General features: G+C 40.7%; 1 protein-coding gene across 2 annotated transcripts in view; it reads left to right on the top strand.

The window, feature by feature from the left end:
* SMTNL2 (smoothelin like 2) overlaps window positions 1-14,991 on the top strand; it is a 39,599-nt gene extending 24,608 nt beyond the window's left edge. Inside the window, exons 2-9 of one of the 2 annotated variants that reach the window (XM_080398164.1) lie at window positions 3,241-3,328; window positions 4,066-4,305; window positions 5,116-5,169; window positions 6,739-6,814; window positions 8,863-9,033; window positions 9,620-9,737; window positions 11,090-11,241; window positions 13,466-14,991. In XM_080398164.1, the coding sequence (XP_080254290.1) occupies window positions 3,241-3,328; window positions 4,066-4,305; window positions 5,116-5,169; window positions 6,739-6,814; window positions 8,863-9,033; window positions 9,620-9,737; window positions 11,090-11,241; window positions 13,466-13,592 (1,026 nt within the window). In that variant the 3' untranslated portion in view covers window positions 13,593-14,991. The remainder of the gene's footprint in view (window positions 1-3,240; window positions 3,329-4,065; window positions 4,306-5,115; window positions 5,170-6,738; window positions 6,815-8,862; window positions 9,034-9,619; window positions 9,738-11,089; window positions 11,242-13,465) is intronic. The other variant, XM_080398165.1, reaches the window with a different exon arrangement.
* Window positions 14,992-16,668: the final 1,677 nt, after the last annotated feature.

The following is a 16,668-nucleotide window of genomic DNA, read 5'->3' as shown; positions in this document are numbered from 1 at the left end:
CTGGATATAGGCAATAATTGTTGACTAGGATGTCAACTACATTGAATACAGAAATAAAAGTTCTGAACCCCTGATTCTGCACGGTTTGTATAATTAATATTTGATGTACTTTTCTCAAGTTAATCCTGGCACCTACTGATAACTGAATTTACTCATGCATAGTACCACCTTCTTGACGGATGTAAGAGTTTCAAAATAATTTAATTTTCACAGATTAAAATATAGGGATACAATGACACAGATCCAGTTTAGTGGCAGTAAAGTCAGACTGTGTGCATATGGAAGCATTCACTGCAGGGGTGGCAGGTGGTGTAAAAATGAAAAATATTTTTAATTACCAGGAGAGACAAATGTTATTTTAAAGAAGTTGTTTCAGTGGTGTGTTGTGAAAACAGTTTGCAGACTGGCTTTGCAAAAGAACTAATTACTCCTTTAGGGCCTGAGCTGAGCAACTGTCTAAGGAGCGTGGCTTTGTTGGATGTGATCTCTTCTGAAAACCTGTCTGTAATGAAGCCTATGAATGGGAGAGATCCCACAGAAATTGTGGAGCCCGGATAGCTGAATCGTAGTGCTTGTGCTTGTTAGAAAGTTTTAGATGCTGGGAAACAGAAGTTTTGAACATCCCAACTTCCCCAATCTAGTTTACTTTCCTTTCTTTTTAAATAGGATAGAGGAAAATTAAAATGAAGCAAACGTTCTCCTTGTTTGCATTGATATACTGAACTTCATTACAGATTTGATTTATAGGACTTGCAACTTACCTTAAGGCAGGCTAACCGAGTTGTGGAATGGACATTCTAACTCCCAGCTCTCTTAGGTGCACCTGAGGCCTTTGCTGGGCATCAGTGGAAATATGGGGCCATAAGCAACGCTGTGCTAAAACAGGCAGTATGCATGGTTGGTTCCTTGAGTGGTGGTGGTGGTTTTTTTTTAAAAAACACAAACAGACAAAACCAAACCGAGTGTCTCATGCATGGTAGTGGTAAAAAGACTAAGGAGTGTCTTGGCTCATCATGTAACCTCTGCACTCTCATCTAGCAGAGCATGTAAGTGCATATATAACCTCAGAAAGATCATTGATGTAGAAACTAGGCAGAGGAGTTAAATGAAACCACCTGGCTAGAAACCTTTACAAGTCTTTTCTTGAAAGTACCTCTTCCACATATTCAGGAAGTCTTCAATCCTCCTCTGAACTTTGTATTGTTTTGTTTGAAAATCTTATCCAGGTGATCCTATCTCTTCTCCTCGCCTCTGGCACAGAAAAAATTGACATGAGAATCTGACCCCAGGCTAAAAAAATAGTATACAACCCAATATAATAAAATACACCATCCAAATTGAGCCTTAAAGACAGTTCACAGTATCTCAATGTCTTGCTGCTGTTCCTCTCTGTGTTTTATTGTAATATTTCTTTGTAAGACACTTGCTTACAAGGCAGTAGGTTCCCATCCTGAAGTCAAGTTAATGGGGTTTTACCACACTTCAGTGGTTTCTCCAAATTATGCTGTAGTCTTGAAGAGCCTGGACACCGACTGTGATCTGAGAATGTAGGGCCCAACCTTAAAGTCAAGAGAAGGATTTTCCTCAGCTTTAGTAGTGTAGGCATGTAGCTCTTACGTAGCTCTACTATGTAAACCTGTGTGCCATTGAAGTCAGTTGGAGGCTGACCCTTAAATATCTAGGAGGATCAGAATCTAGGCCCACAACTTGGTGACAAAATTGGGTTTAGGCTGCCTTAACTGTAATCTAATAGTAGTTAACAAATTCTCAGCAAGATCTCAGACCATAGTTTTCAGGGTTGACTGGGATTTGTACTTGAGGTAGTGACAGTTCTAGTGTCTCATGTAATGGATATTAAAACAGTCTGTAGTCTGCAACACCTAACAAGATTAAACACTTTTTAAAAAATCTCCAAGGTGCATTAACATTGTTGTCTGGTGTTCTTAATTAAGTTTGGATGAGCGTAAACAGGTACATGTAAAAAGCAGACAAGTTCCCAGAAACTGTTTTTGTTGATTTATCTTGATCACGTGGTTTCTGTATTTTACATAAGATACATTTTTCCACCCAATAAATATTGTAATAATTTATGATGAAGCTATGTCATAAATAAGTAAAATCAAACCACCAGTTTGCTCCATATTTCCTGTGTATGAAAAGCAGACAAACTAAGTTGTTACATGTATACAGCCTGCCTCTTTCCTTTTCTGTTATGTGCTGGTTTTTTTATACTTACCTGCAGTATGAAATCTTCTCCAGGATCTATCTTCAGTCAGTCTGTCTGAAGAAAGAAAAAAAAAAAAAAAAGACAAACACCAAAAAACACCAAGCCGAACCAAAACTTGCTTGGGTTGAGTTTATAAGTATTTTGGATTATGTTCATAATGGGACATGACAGATTTTTTTCCTTTATTTATTCATAACATTGGTGGCCAGTCTGTAGTTCAATACCTGTCTAGCATCAGTTAAAACTTTTTCATGGACTTTGTGTTGGGGAATTTCACTCTACTTCTTGCATATACTGCTTCTTGGAATCTACATTTTTTTAATTGAAGTAATCATGTGTCTGTGAAGCAGTTTCTCCTTTCTTTAGTTTCTGCAGCCAAAAATCTCATAGTTCCTTGTGATTTTTTGCACGTGTGCATGCACACACATTCCCACCCCTCCAGACCAACAACAACAACAAAAAAAATCCTTGGCTGAGTTTTCTGGAATAATATTGGCAAACATTATGGGAAAAATTGCTACTTTTCTCAGAAAAAAACCCCTATCCTTACAGAAGTTGCAGATTATAATGCAGCTCTAAAGTTCCAGGATCATACTTACTTTACATAATGCTTTTACAATACTTTATCTGAATGTCATTTTTTCTGCAGCAAACAAAAAAACCTACAGAGCATTAAGTATTTTATGGAATCTCAATCACTCTCGCCACTATTGTGCAGAGTCTTCTGTTTATTGCCTTCGCAGCAGATGGTGATACCTTCATCTGGCAAAAGTGGAAGACCCCTCCCCTCCTAGGTGCATGGGGTCTGAGGGCAAGTATGTGAAGATTGCTACAAGTCCTACATTGCCAGTGCTCAGTTTGCAGGTTGGCTCTTGAGAGTAGATGATTGTTCCCTTCTTGTCTTGTGGTCGCTAGCACAAGAAAGACCTGTTCTTGGCAGGAGTTTCTGGATGTTCTTCTAACTTTTGCTGCTGTTTGAAATTAACTCTCCTGTCTGTTGTGTGTTCTGACAGAGCGTAGACCTGGATGACCGCCACAAACCTGAGTTTAGAAGAGTTTTTAGTTCTTCCATCATTGAAAATGGGCATCAGTCTTCATCAGGTAGGAACAGGGCATAAGAAGTAGTACTACTTTTAAAACACCTGATCCTGGCAACCTTAGAGCAGCTGTCACACATTGGAAGCATTAGCGTCTTCTGTGGTTTTAGCATGGATACTGTACTGTGGCACTGATACCGTTGTAATTTATTTCCTAATTAGGAGTTTAACTTTCAAACTTTATTGTTAAGCATGCACTATGGCATTTCATAAATTAGAGACTATTGCTGTCATGTTATCTTGTAGCAGTAGTGATAATAAGGCCTGCTATTCTAGATGCCATTGTAGCCTTGCATCCTAAAACATTTTGCAAATTACCTGTCTGCTTCCATCATCCTTCAGTAGAGGAAGGACTTACTGTCTCCATTTTAGAGAAAACTGAGACACACAGTGTTTCATAAAACCACAAACAAAAGAAGAATGCTGCTTCCTACCCGTGGCAGGAGATTGGGGGCGGGGGCTGCACAGAGGAAGAGGAGGAGGTTACCAAATGCAGGTGCTAGTGGGTTGGTGATATGAAGAAGTTGTTCTTGCTGAGATTCATGTAGGACAGGTATGATCACTTAAACTAGGGTTGTTCCTGCAGCATGCTGGAAATGGTATAATGTGCCACATGGAGAACTAGATGGAACAATGCCAATGGCTTGGAAAATAAAGTTGTTGCATGCAAATTGGTTTGTAACTTTGTTGCAAATCTGCAACTAAATTTACTTCCTCTCTCCTTTTCCTTTTATTCACTAGGTCAGGCAAAAGTCTACCATGAACTGACCTCTCTTCATGCGTCAGACTCTTCTCCTGAAGCTCATGCCCCTGCAGTCACCTTACAGATGCCACACCTTCCTGTTACTGCAGTAACCAGGACATCAGAGAAGTTTTCAGGAGAGACCACCTGTTCAACAGGAACAACTAATGCATCTGCTGGCCTGCTGGGACAAAGCAAGAGCAAAAATGTGATGGCAGTGAAAACTTCCAACCAGTCAGGTAACAGAGACAAAAATAATTTGTTTGCTGAAGCTGTGTCCTATTTCTTTATTTCAAGAAACTGGTGCTATGGGGATTGCCCTGGGACAGACCTAGTGTCAATTATGAAACCTTCTTCTATGTCTACATATACCATGGTGTATACATATATATACCTGCCCCTGCTCTCCCTGGTCTGTTCCAGATATCCTTCCCCCTACCCCACTGGTCCATCCCTAAAATCGTTTCTCTCGGACACTGTGATTTAGACTGTTGTGGGTCCTAGGTGGAGTTTTAGGCTATAATGTATCATCTGCTGAGAACTTTTACTGCCTAATATAGTTGAGTTCATAGTGTAGCCTATCTTCTAGCACCGTTAATGAATAAGTATCTCTTCAATGTGGCCAGCTATTTTAATGAGATTTGCAGAAGCTTTTAGTGCTTTGAGACCCTTAGGCCCCTTGAGAAGTTAGGCAGGTACTTGGCTAATGGGTTCCACAGTCATTTGGAGGAAGGAATGGCCAACAGCAGACTGACACATATACACAAGTCAAGAGTGATTGCAGATTCTTACCTATATTTAAATTAAGTCTAACTAAAAAATCAGTCTCATTCATACTCAAGTCATTAATCTTTGAGCTGTATTTCGTAGACATTTAGTGATAGTGACACTTACAGATTAGATAATATGTATGGGTCAGAAATTAAAGAGAGAGACCGGATAGAATTGCCATCAAGAGACATTGGTTGCAGATTAATCAGATAAAAGCTGGAAGAATAATGCTAAGAATGTAGCATAGCCTTCTGTTGTATTTTTTTCTGCTGTTTCAGTGAAGACCTGGAATTCAAGTACGATGAGAACAATGGGTTCATCTGCCACTGGAGGTAAGTGTTCCTATCAGCATGTCCTTATGCAACACAAATGGAGAGGGATTCCATGCTTCATGTCTGGGGGATTCAGATCTGAGCATGTAGTTCTGATTGGTAGGTACGTGGTAATATTAATATTGCTAACAAGACTTCACGCAGATTCAGTTTCCCGGGTAGCATGGATACTTGTTCTGCTGTATCAGATTCTCAGTCACTTCAAAGTGAGGGGTGCTTATCCTTATTTACACAGTGGTAAACGTGTGTACTGAGTAGGCATTCTCTGCAGTGGAAACAATAGGTGCCAGAAAAGTGTGGCAGAACAGATTGAGTGGTGAAGATTTCAACTGCCCAAGTGAAAACTGGGACTGAACGCAAGGTAACGGCAGTTGGAAAGCGGTGGGCCCACCCTATGGATTTTGAAGCAAATTCTTTTGAGCCAAATAGCAACAAGTAGTCTTCACATATGAATGTGTCAAAGGACAAAATGCCTTAAGGGTTTTTGATTTCAGTCAGAATAGATTAATTGAGCTCTATCCAATAGTACTTTGATGTCACCATGCTGTTACTGTCTACACAATGTACTGGCATTTCACAGTGGTCTTAAGTGTCAGTTTAGCAAAGATGTAGCTCATCCAGAACAGTGATCACACTCCTCCTCAGCTTAAAACCTCTGAGATTTGCACAAATATCTGGCAGTTGTTTGTGGTCCCAAAGTTGTCACATCTGCATGCTGGCATTTACCATGGTGTTTCACGTGAGAAGTCTAGTTGGTCTGGATCCTTTCTATAAGCAGTGGGGAGAGTTCAGCATTTTCAGAGAGTGATTTGGACAGTGATTTTGTTACAAAGATGCCAGTTTTTCTTTGTGTATAGAAGGAGCCTTCAGTAAATGAGCTGCTGGCTTATGCACCAAGTTTTGGCTTGAGTGGCCTGCCCAGTTTTAACACACTATTGTTCTGCATTTACAGAGGATAGCTGGAGTCCAGAGCTGGGTTCTTAAGAGGCAAAGCACGAAAGGTAGAACCTCAGGGGTGGGGGGAGGAAGATGCAAAGTTGGTTTTAAGCCACCTTTGCAACTTTTGGAGTCTGTTCTTCTTTATGAACCGTAATGTTTCTTAGTGGAAATTAGGTACTTTAAATTATGCTCTCAGTCATGGCAGACTTCCCAAGTCTCCTTACATCTGCCAGCATGACTGCTGCAAGCTGAGGTGTAGCACCATTTCTTCCTTTCACTGAAATGTCTGTGGCAGTGTGCCCTCCTCTGAGGTCTGCACAAGGCCCTGAAATTTTCCAGCCTTCCCAATGCAATTTTACCAAAGGCATCCTCCTACAGCCTTTTCTGCTATGTTTACACCACCCTTGCTGCAGTGCAGCAATTTTGCAGTGGGATTGAACCCCTGGGAAAATCCCTTCCCAGCTTGTTAGCTCGTACTGGAAGTTAGAACAGAGGCCTGCAGCATTTTGCTATGGTGAGTAAAAATCAGTGTGTGGCTATCTGTCAGGAAATGGTTTGAAAACATACTGAGGAAAGGAGATAAAAGAAGTTTTTGCCCTGACGCATCTTGTCTTTCCTGCTTTTATACAGAGAATGCCACTTCTGTCACTAAGTCTGTCTCAACTGTGAGCTATGGAATGAGTAGTGGAACCAAAATGAGTGAAAGGTACGCATTTTTATTGACATTTTCTTAGGCTGTTGTGGTCAGTATAGTCTCAAAGGACAGGTGTTCTGCTGGCTTGGAAAACAGATGCTGTACTTTAAGCACTGGATGTATAATTGTACATTAATCTACTTGCCCTATTATGTTACATTAACCTCGGTAATACATTTAATGGATGTACTATGTCCAACAACGTGCAAATGGGCATATTCCTCTTCATCACACTTCTGCTTTCAGGGAATAACAGCCAGTAACTACTAGAATAATCACACTACCTGTACTAAAACCGTCCTAGTGATGTACCATATGTAGTTATTTCTGTTCAACATGGTAGTGCTTGAATACATACCCTGAATGGTCTCAGGTTGTACAGGTCCTCATTTCTAGCTGTACCTGTAGCTGACACAGCAGGTTCTCTATTGATCATACTTCTCACATGAAATCAGCAACGTGCCACATGTAAGATCCTCTATGTCTAGCTTCAGGACCATTCATTCCCCTTAAACCCCTGGCCTGACTTGCTCTTTTGTGCCTCTGGTTCTTGTAGCAGGGCCATATCTTGGTTGATCCTCATGCCTTTCTTTTCACAAGATGTCTGGTAGACTGTATAAATAAGCGTCTCACCCGTGATCATGGCATTGGATAGCCTTAGCACTTTTTGTTCCCCTTTTTTTTTGGGGAGGTGGGGGGCTTCTTCAGGCTGCCCCTCCAGGCCACAGAAGAACAGATGGGTCCCAGGTGCAGTATTTTAAGCCTGTTAAAGGTTGTGAACTTTCCTGAGGGCTATAGTGGAACTGAGATGGGAAGGGATAAAAATCATCTGCAGAGCAGTTTAAAGCAGACCTAATTGTGGCTTTCTGCATTGTTACAGTGTTAGTAAAACTCTCAGTGCCAGCGGTAGATTTTTGTTAGGAGGAGCAAGTTGTCAAGTACTTTAGAATCACTTTTAAAAAATACTCAGCTGTGTTGAATTTGTACTTTGGGTTTATTTTTGGGAACCAACATATGACTGCTGTCAGATATCCTTAATTTGGCTAGCCAAGAGTTTAGTTTGGAGATAAATGCCTTACTGAGGACTACTACACGTTCTTGATTAACTCAGAGTCACGGTTGCTTAGTGTAGGATTACATGGTATCACAATTACTACCGGTAGGTATATCGAGGCATCCTCAGCATGCAAAATATCCATCAAGGAAAACGGGAGGGCAGCTGATTTAAATATCTTAAATTGGGCTTGCATCTGCCTTGAAAAGTATCCCAAATTTGGCATTACATTTCTTCTGAATTAGTTCCAACATCAGCATTTCAGTATTTGAATCATGATACACTAAGCAGCCTAGAGAACTTGCTCTCAGATCTGACCTACATCTGTACCAGAAATGAATGTGTAATACTGATGTCATTGCTCTTTGCCTCAGTTTTCCCATCTCTGTCACAGGCGACATTTCCAAGTGGCTTACATCATTAATGCTGACAAAGTGGTTTATGGCTCGAATAAACACACATTAAAGCCAAATCACAGCACTGTACTAGATACTAAGAAAATCAACTCCATCTCAGCCGAAACCAGGACAAATCCTATATTTCTCAATCATATTACCAGCCTGTGGTCAGTGAAGCAACACTGACATGAGCTCAGGAACTCCTAAAGTTCCATTTTACCCTTCAGGAACCCCAAAGCTGGAAATTAAAGGGATTTAGTGCTCCTGTTTGGCCACAACTTGTTTATTTTTTCTTTTTTTTCTTTTTTTCTTTTTTTCTTTTTTCTTAAAGGTGTTTAGTTGTTCTTATGCTCAGTGCTATGAAGCATTCGTGACATGTCCAGCTATATTTCATTTGTAAAAGTACCTTAGACTCTTCTATACTTAAGTGCTGTTGTCAATAAAATTTTGACTTTTACTTAAATTGCTTTTGACTCATACAGGTCCTCTTGAAACAGATGTTCTGGAGGTTTGGAGTATGCAACAGTGGGAGCTTTATGTGGACTCCAGGCATTGCAGAGAGCTACTTTTCTGTTTAACCACATACTTTTCATGTTATGTTTTTCCAGTGCCACTGACAGTCACTGTGATGTGACCCCCAGCTCTCACTCCTCTCCTCCCACTGTACATCGCCGAGTTGAAAGGAGGCGAGAACTGGTGCGGTCTCAGACGCTCCCACGGACTACAGGAACACTGGCCAGGAAGGCACTTCTTGAGAAATTCGAACAGGATGGTGGGAAGTACGTCATACCCCTTGTCTCTGAACTGGGTTTGTTAATGGGAAACTAGTAGGTCAGTTATTGCCAGCAGAGGACAAGCCAGAGACAGCTGGGTGGGAGGACTCTCTCAATGTAGGATTTTGAGCTAAGGGACAATATTGAGGTCATGTATAGCTTCACTGACTTTGCAGACTGAGCCCTGAAAATTTGTAGCTACAGATTCCTCTGGCTTTGGAGTTGTTTAGCTGAAGAAGCAGGTGCCTTTTATCAGGGAAGAGTGCTGTGAAAGCTGTCTTCTCCATCACTATAAGAGACTGGGAATATAGTGACTTTCTGTTGCTATTCATGAAGGACCAAAGGCCTGGACTGTTCTTTATGCACCATGATGGGGGTATGATTTAAATAGAAGAGGGCTTGGAATCCTAGGCTTTAGTGAAATGAAAATGAGTTTTTCTTGCAGGGCCAACAAGTTGAAGTTTCAACAACGTGTTTCTCAAATATCACCTGTACAGGGGCTGACCTGGGCAAGGTTGCATAGATGTTGCTGACAAGTAGGTTTAAGTTTTTCTAGAATGTAATTTAATCTGGTCTCTGTTAAATTTTCCAGAGGAAAAGGAGAATCCAGACCTAAGCTGAAGAGGTCGCAGAGTTTTGGGGTTGCCAGCGCTAGCAGCATTAAACAAATTCTGTTAGACTGGTGTCGCTCAAAAACCATAGGATACAAGGTGAAGACATGCTAGCACTTTCAGCGCTTTCTTTTTCCGGAGAATTTGCCAACAAGGCATACTTAAAAGTGAATGTAAAACATGCTAGACAATGAGTTATCTTCTTCAAGGTCATCAGGTTTTGTGCGGATAATGCAAATATCATGGCTCGCATGGGCAGCGCTTCAAGACAATCAAGGATTGCATGAGTGAGATTTTGTATGTCTGTTGAAGCAACGCATTGGTGTTTGTCTGAAAGCCTACATTTTTGTGCTATGGATACAGACTTCAGTATACACCCATACATTTTTTTTCTTAGTTGCAGGCTGTGACTTTTGCATTCTCATTATATATGGAAGGATCTGAAAAACACTTTGCTAGTACATGGAGACTACGGCCTTTCTGCTACACAGCAGGCCAAAGTATTCTCTACTGGTCTTAGACACGTGAATTTGTAGTAGGTGGTTGAAGTTGAATTACACGGTGTTAGTGAGCTAATTTCTATGAGGTTACACCAGTGTAGCTAAAAGAATTCAGCACTTCAGATTTTAGTCATATTACCTGCCTTAAACTGCAATTACCAAAGCAATTTCCAGGTGAAAAAAATTTTTTTCTAGGGTTTTTTTTGTGCGTGTGCACGTGTAATATGTTTTTCAACGTTACTGTAAAATTTGTATTGTTGAACTCTTATAGTATACATAAGCAGAACTATTGAAAATTACTGTTAGTTGCTTACCAGAAAAGCTGGGGCTTGAACTTTTGTGTGATGGGAAGGCAAGAATGAAACAAGAGCCCAATTATGTTTCTTTTCACTGTGGCAGTTGGTAACAGTAAGCATTTGTTCTAAGAACTGGGTTTTGAAGTAGGTGTTATTCTTCCTGTATTTCTACCTATCTGTGTAAACAGGCATTGAATTGGGCCTTACTGAAAAGCAAAGCAAGCAAGTGTAGTTTTTATCTAGTGTTACTCACAGCCACAAAATGAACCGTTCTTCAATTATAAATATTTCATAGGGATAAGCAGTGTCCTTAGTTTCTGCAGATACTGAGCTGGTGTGTTGGGCCTGCTCCAGAGCTTGCTGATGTTGACAACATTCTTCCCAGTATTTGCAGCAAGGTTTTGGATCAGGGACCTTGACTGTGTGTCTGCTTTGCATTTGGGCATTTTGGGCAAAGGCTTTCATTGCTGAGCATGCCTTTTTTTTCTCAGAATATGAATAATGTAATGGATATACAAAGTGGGGAAGAAAAACATAAAGCCTGTGCTCTGTTGCTTTGGTTAGCGCAAGAGGACAGAAAACTGCAGAGAGCAAAAGCAGCTCTCTTCCCTGTTCCCCTGTGCTGCATTAACATGTGTGTTTTTCATCTTGACAGCACATTGATCTCCAGAACTTCTCCTCAAGCTGGAATGATGGGATGGCATTCTGTGCTCTTGTGCATTCTTTCTTTCCTGAGGCTTTTGATTATAATAAGCTCGACCCAGCTAATCGCAAGCAGAACTTTGAGCTGGCCTTCACCATGGCTGAGTGAGTATCACTTTAGATCTTTGCGAAGTGCTTCCAGTTTAAGTCTAATGTGGCTGGGGAGCAGTGAAGAGTATAATCATTCTTCTTGTAGATCCGATATCACTACGTGTCATGCCAAAAAAGATAATAAAGGTATGCGTAGAGAATCCATAGAACAGGAGACTTTGCAGTCTGTAATCACCGGTCATTTCCCCAGGCACAGGATAATTCACTGGAGTTCAATGTTCAGATCTTTCACAGTCTTCAGGCAGTACTTGAATTCTGCTTTCGCACCTCTGTGATGCTCACCAGCCTTAGCACTGGCACACTAAAGATGATAAATCAGCCTCTTGAGTTATGCTTGGACTGAAGAGGAAAAAGCCCTACTTCTGTGTTTGGGGGTTTTTTGTCTTTGTTTTTTTTTAATTTTGTTCTTGAAGTAATTATTCTTAATGAATTTGCCGATATCAATCATAAAAAAGAAATGTGAGTTCATAGAGCATATAAGGCATCCACTGTTTACTGACAGTCCATAGGAACTGGACATACAACTTGTAGTTTCTTAGCCAGTCCTACCTGCTTGATACCCAGTTTGAATTTGAGGCATGTTAATATATCCATCCAGTCTGTATGGAAAAAATATGACCCCTGAACGGCAGGGAGCAAGTAGATTAACTTTTGGAATTGGGTTTTGTGGGAGCGTTCACCTCTGTCTGTACATTTCTTTGGCCAAACAAGAATGAAGGTTGAATTCAGCATACGCAGAGTTAGATTAAGGCTTCCCAATCTCTCAACCTGGTAACCACATTTTTTGTAAAGCAGACAGAGCTAATACCCCCAGTCACACTGTCCTGATCCTTTTTGATGCAGCATACAAGGCAATTAAATGATAACTTGTTAAAGTCATTATGAGTGTGAACTTGTCAGCTAGAAATAGTAACTTTTTTGACCCAGTATCAATATGATTCTTACTTGCTGTTTTGTTTGACTTGTGTAGCGGTAAGAACACTCCATGTGGTATGCAGCTGGGTTTAGTATGCTTTTTCCAAATACTAACAGGATGTGGGAATACCTGGCTGCAGTTTCCTGCAGCTTCTGATACAGCTTCAAACACTGGTACCACCGTGCTGAAGCTCTGGGGTTCTTTCAGAACTTTTTTTTTTTTTCTTTAATTAAAGCAATAACTTACAGAACTGGATTTGCCATTCCACAGAAAAACTTTGAAAAATCTTAGCGTAATGTTGGCTCTCCTTATTACAGCCCCTAGCAAAGGAAGTCATTTAGGAATTACAAGGGTTTTATACACACACACACACATATATATGTATGTTGTTGCTTGTCAGTGAGTTGAAGGAGATTCTGTGGCACTTTTAGGTAGCTGATCTCTAAAGTAAAATTACCTACAACTCTCAAAGGAAAGTCGCAGTGTTTTTCTATCTCAGTTTTTATGTATAAGAGTAAGTAAGAGAACAGAAGACAGCATGCATACAACAGTAAGAAACGTTAGGTAAGAGGTATCTACAGAAATGACTACTTCATAGCTCTGATTGCCTTTAAACTAGCTGTTCTCATCTAGTGCCAGAAAAGGCTATTCTCTCGGTTGCTGCTCTTCACTCGCATGCAAGTGCTGCTGATCAAACTGCTTCCTGCCCTTGTGATTTTTCATCTTAGGTCTCAGCAGACCTATTCCTTTCTGCTGGTCCAGATCTATCAGGCTCCAGTTCTCCAATGTGATCATCTGAGATCACGCACACCTTGAAGATCTGGGGGTGCTGAAGAAACAGTCCACAGCCACATGGGTCTTCATTGGCACATCTCATCTCTTCTCATTTTTTTCCATTCTTTTGGAGCATCATTTATAATAACTCATGATTCGCAAACTCGCACAGCCCTGTTTACTGAGACTTGGGCAGAGGAACATGAGATTGGACTACATGCTACAGATACAAGGGATGTGAATGGCAATGGGTGGGAAAAAAACCCAAAACCTGATCCAAAACAGGGCTTTGGATCAGATCCCAGTATAGAGGAAGAGAGAGAAAGGACAGGAATATTCCATGATCACAAAAATAACTATCTCCAACCTGAGCTTGACTCACTGTAAAATGAAATATTGCTGGTAAACCTCAGGATTTCTTAAATGCCTCAGTGCTGCTCAAATCAGAGCAGCAAATTAATCTTGGAAGTAGATACAGGCCCCAGACTTAACTCTTGATTTGCTTTATCTGTTTTAATATTACTACAGGAAAATGGCTCACTGCGACCGTCTGATAGAAGTGGATGATATGATGGTGATGGGTCACAAGCCAGATCCCATGTGTGTCTTTACCTATGTCCAGTCTCTATACAATCATCTGCGATGCTTTGAATAAAACCTCTCCAGCCAGAAGGGTCAAGTACGGTATGCTCATGGGGAAAGTGACATTTTGCAAATGGAATGCAGTGTTATTTCTTGCTTTTTTACTGTCCCTTTGCTTTCATTCAGCTGCGTGGCTGAAGTGTTGCTGAGCAGTGCCCCGAAGTGTTGATCACATCAGCATGTCAGTAATACAGAAACAGGTTTGAAAAACACGAAAAAAACCCATAGGGAAAGTCAAATGCTGTCACTTTGGTTCTAGTAGTAGGTTGGATTTTTAATATTCTTGTGTTTGAAGATCACAGGAAGCTTATTTGCTGCTTCTGCCTCTGTTAGGCTGGGGACACAGTTTTATGTAGCGACAGGTAACTCTGCTATGAAGATGTTCCCTCTTATAATGCAGGTAAAATTCCAGAAGACAGCACCTTCAATTCCCCTTTTCTGAGCGTAGCACAAAAGAAATAGCAGACTGACAAGGAAAATTCTGTTAGCAAATAATAACCTGGAGAACTTGACCAGTAGGGCAATATTGCCTCTCCTCCAACCCTAACGCCCAACTTCATAGATGCGTGCAGGCAGACACATCAAACAGGCATTGTTCTGTTCTCTTAAAGCAGAAAGAGAACATGGCCTCTTACCTGCTGACTGGGGCAACAGATAACTACTATGTTACACAACAGTGTGTGTCTGTAATGGTCAAATTTAAAGTGATTTACTTAGAGGCTTAAAGCCCGTACTGGGGGTCAAAGATTAGTTTCTTGATCATGAAGAACAGCAACAGCTGGGGCTGTTCTGTACATGAGATTGTGTGTTTGCATGACTTAGTATTACCGGAAAGGGGGTAGCTAGGAAGGTACAAAATACTCTGAACAGTTGTAATAGATGCAAGACTGTAGCGCACTTTGACCTGGACTCTTAGGGAGACCATCTCCAGTGTGGACAGGAATTAAGTCTTTACAGCTTGCTCAGTCCTCATGCTGACTCTGAGGTGGACAGGCGGTATGTCAGAGAAGTATGAAAGGTTTGGGACTTTTGAAATGCCTTGGACTAGTTTCCATTTTCAGTTAAATCAGCATTAAAACCACAACACGGTGGGATTATTCCAGGTTCGCTGGGCAAAAAGGTCATGTGTCACCCTTTCTGGTTTTCTCTTTGATAAATCAACAGAGCTTTGTTTTCACAGTGAATGTTAAAAACAAAACCACTAAAAAGCGCCTGCTTTTTAAAAAAAGCCTTTTAAAATTACTTCTTTCCTAAGAATGGGCTTTTAGAAAGTAAAAACTGAAAGCTGCGAGCTGTCTGCTCATGCTAGAGAATTTTAACCTGCATTTGTGCTTTTTGTAGATATTTATAAAGATTACTTTGGTTCTGTATTGATGAACATTTATAATAAAATATGTCAAATGCTTTTCAGATTTACTGCTGCTCTTTAGAATCAAGTGACAGATAACAGAGTAAAATCAGTGAAAAGAACCCAGAGCTTTTGCTTAGAAGATTTTTTTGTGCTAGTTATGATATTGTGTGCTCTGAATTTCAGTTTAAAACAGCACAGAAGTTTGGTAGCATTTGGAATAAGATTTTAGTTCAGCCTCCTTTTCTAGTGAAGTTCACTTAAGAAACCATGAATGAAGCAACCACTTTGTTAGCAGTCTCAGAAAAAAACAAAACAAACCACCAAACAGGGTAAGTTGAAAATGGTAAAGTACAAGTTAACTGCTGAAGGTCTGGATCATCGAGTTCGATTTGAAGTGTAGACAGGCTGTTGCTACGCTACCATGGAAACATTATGAAAGACTTCTAAATACGCATCTTAATGTAAGTATCTGAAAGATACTTGGTCAAACTAGCAGGATCCTTGGTATTGCTCATCTCACAGCTTTAAAGCAAGTAGATGGAAGTTGGGTGTGTGTTTGTCATATGACTGCTGTCTTCAGTTTTTTACTTTGTCTTGAATTACCATAATTCTGAGGGGTAAGTGTGCACCTGTTGCTTCACCAGATACACTGTAAGGGTAGACACACTGTGCTTGTGTTTTGGAGAAGTGATTACAGTAAGCACGATAAAGACATCTGTCCACCGCTTAGGCATATTTATATTCTTACAGCAGAATACTTTTCATTAACTAACAGAGCCAGGTGCTATCATAGCTACAAGAAGGGCAATGCTGGCTTTATACATCACAGTCCTTTACAGTCCCAGTTCATGGATGATTTTCCTGTGTGATGTGAGTGCTAAAGACATAGGTAAGTGTTTGGCCAATTTAGGCCTAGTAGCCAATAATTAAATAAAGGAAGTTTTATACAGTAAAATTATTGCCAATTCACCAGAGGAAGTTTACATCCTTCCTGTAATTTAGCTTGTTTTCACAGCTACCCAGAAGCTATTTGTACAGGTTTTCTAAAGTCTTCTCACTTCAGAGGTGGTGGTGAAGATACTGAAAGGGTTAAGGCCCTGAAACCAAGGAAGATGTTGTGAGTACCTTAGGTACTTGGTTCAACAAAGAGGCTCTGGATGGTTGTAAAAAACGGGGGGAACCAGGATAATCTCATGGTAAGACAACTCAGTCTTGAGAACCCGTACACAGGACCACAGAGATAAGAAAGTTTTAAGGGAATGGCAACAATAGCCTTGAAGGATATGGTCTACTGATCCCAGAACTGAGTTTGCACGGAAGTAAAGGTCAATCGCATGCGCAGTGAAGAAGACTACAAGCCTTCCGGCCACTCAGAGACCACCGGGGAAGATGACTGCACAGGTGGACCAGACATTTGCATATATTGAGTTCCAGGAACCCTCATGAGTTCTCTGAAATCTTATGAATATATATAACTTTGTGGTATATGATCTCTAAAGGTTTGCCAGACTGTTGGAGCACTTCCGGTGCAGCTATGCCCAGTGCAACCCCAGTGTTGCACTAAAGAATAGCTTAATTAACAGTCTGCGGTTACTGAGTTTTATTACATCGGCCTCCTTACCCAGCCGCAACTAGCTTCCCGCTGTGTGAGGTTAGAAAGCAAGGAGGTTTGGATGCTGCTGATCTTTATATCAATACCTGGTACTTGCCAGCAAACTTAATAGCAGGGGAGTGGAAG

The sequence above is a fragment of the Falco punctatus genome, assembly GCF_963210335.1.
Source record: "Falco punctatus genome assembly, chromosome: 1".
NCBI lineage: Eukaryota > Metazoa > Chordata > Aves > Falconiformes > Falconidae > Falco > Falco punctatus.
Note: the sequence above shows the minus strand (reverse complement) of the source record. Positions and strands in the feature narration are given on the sequence as shown.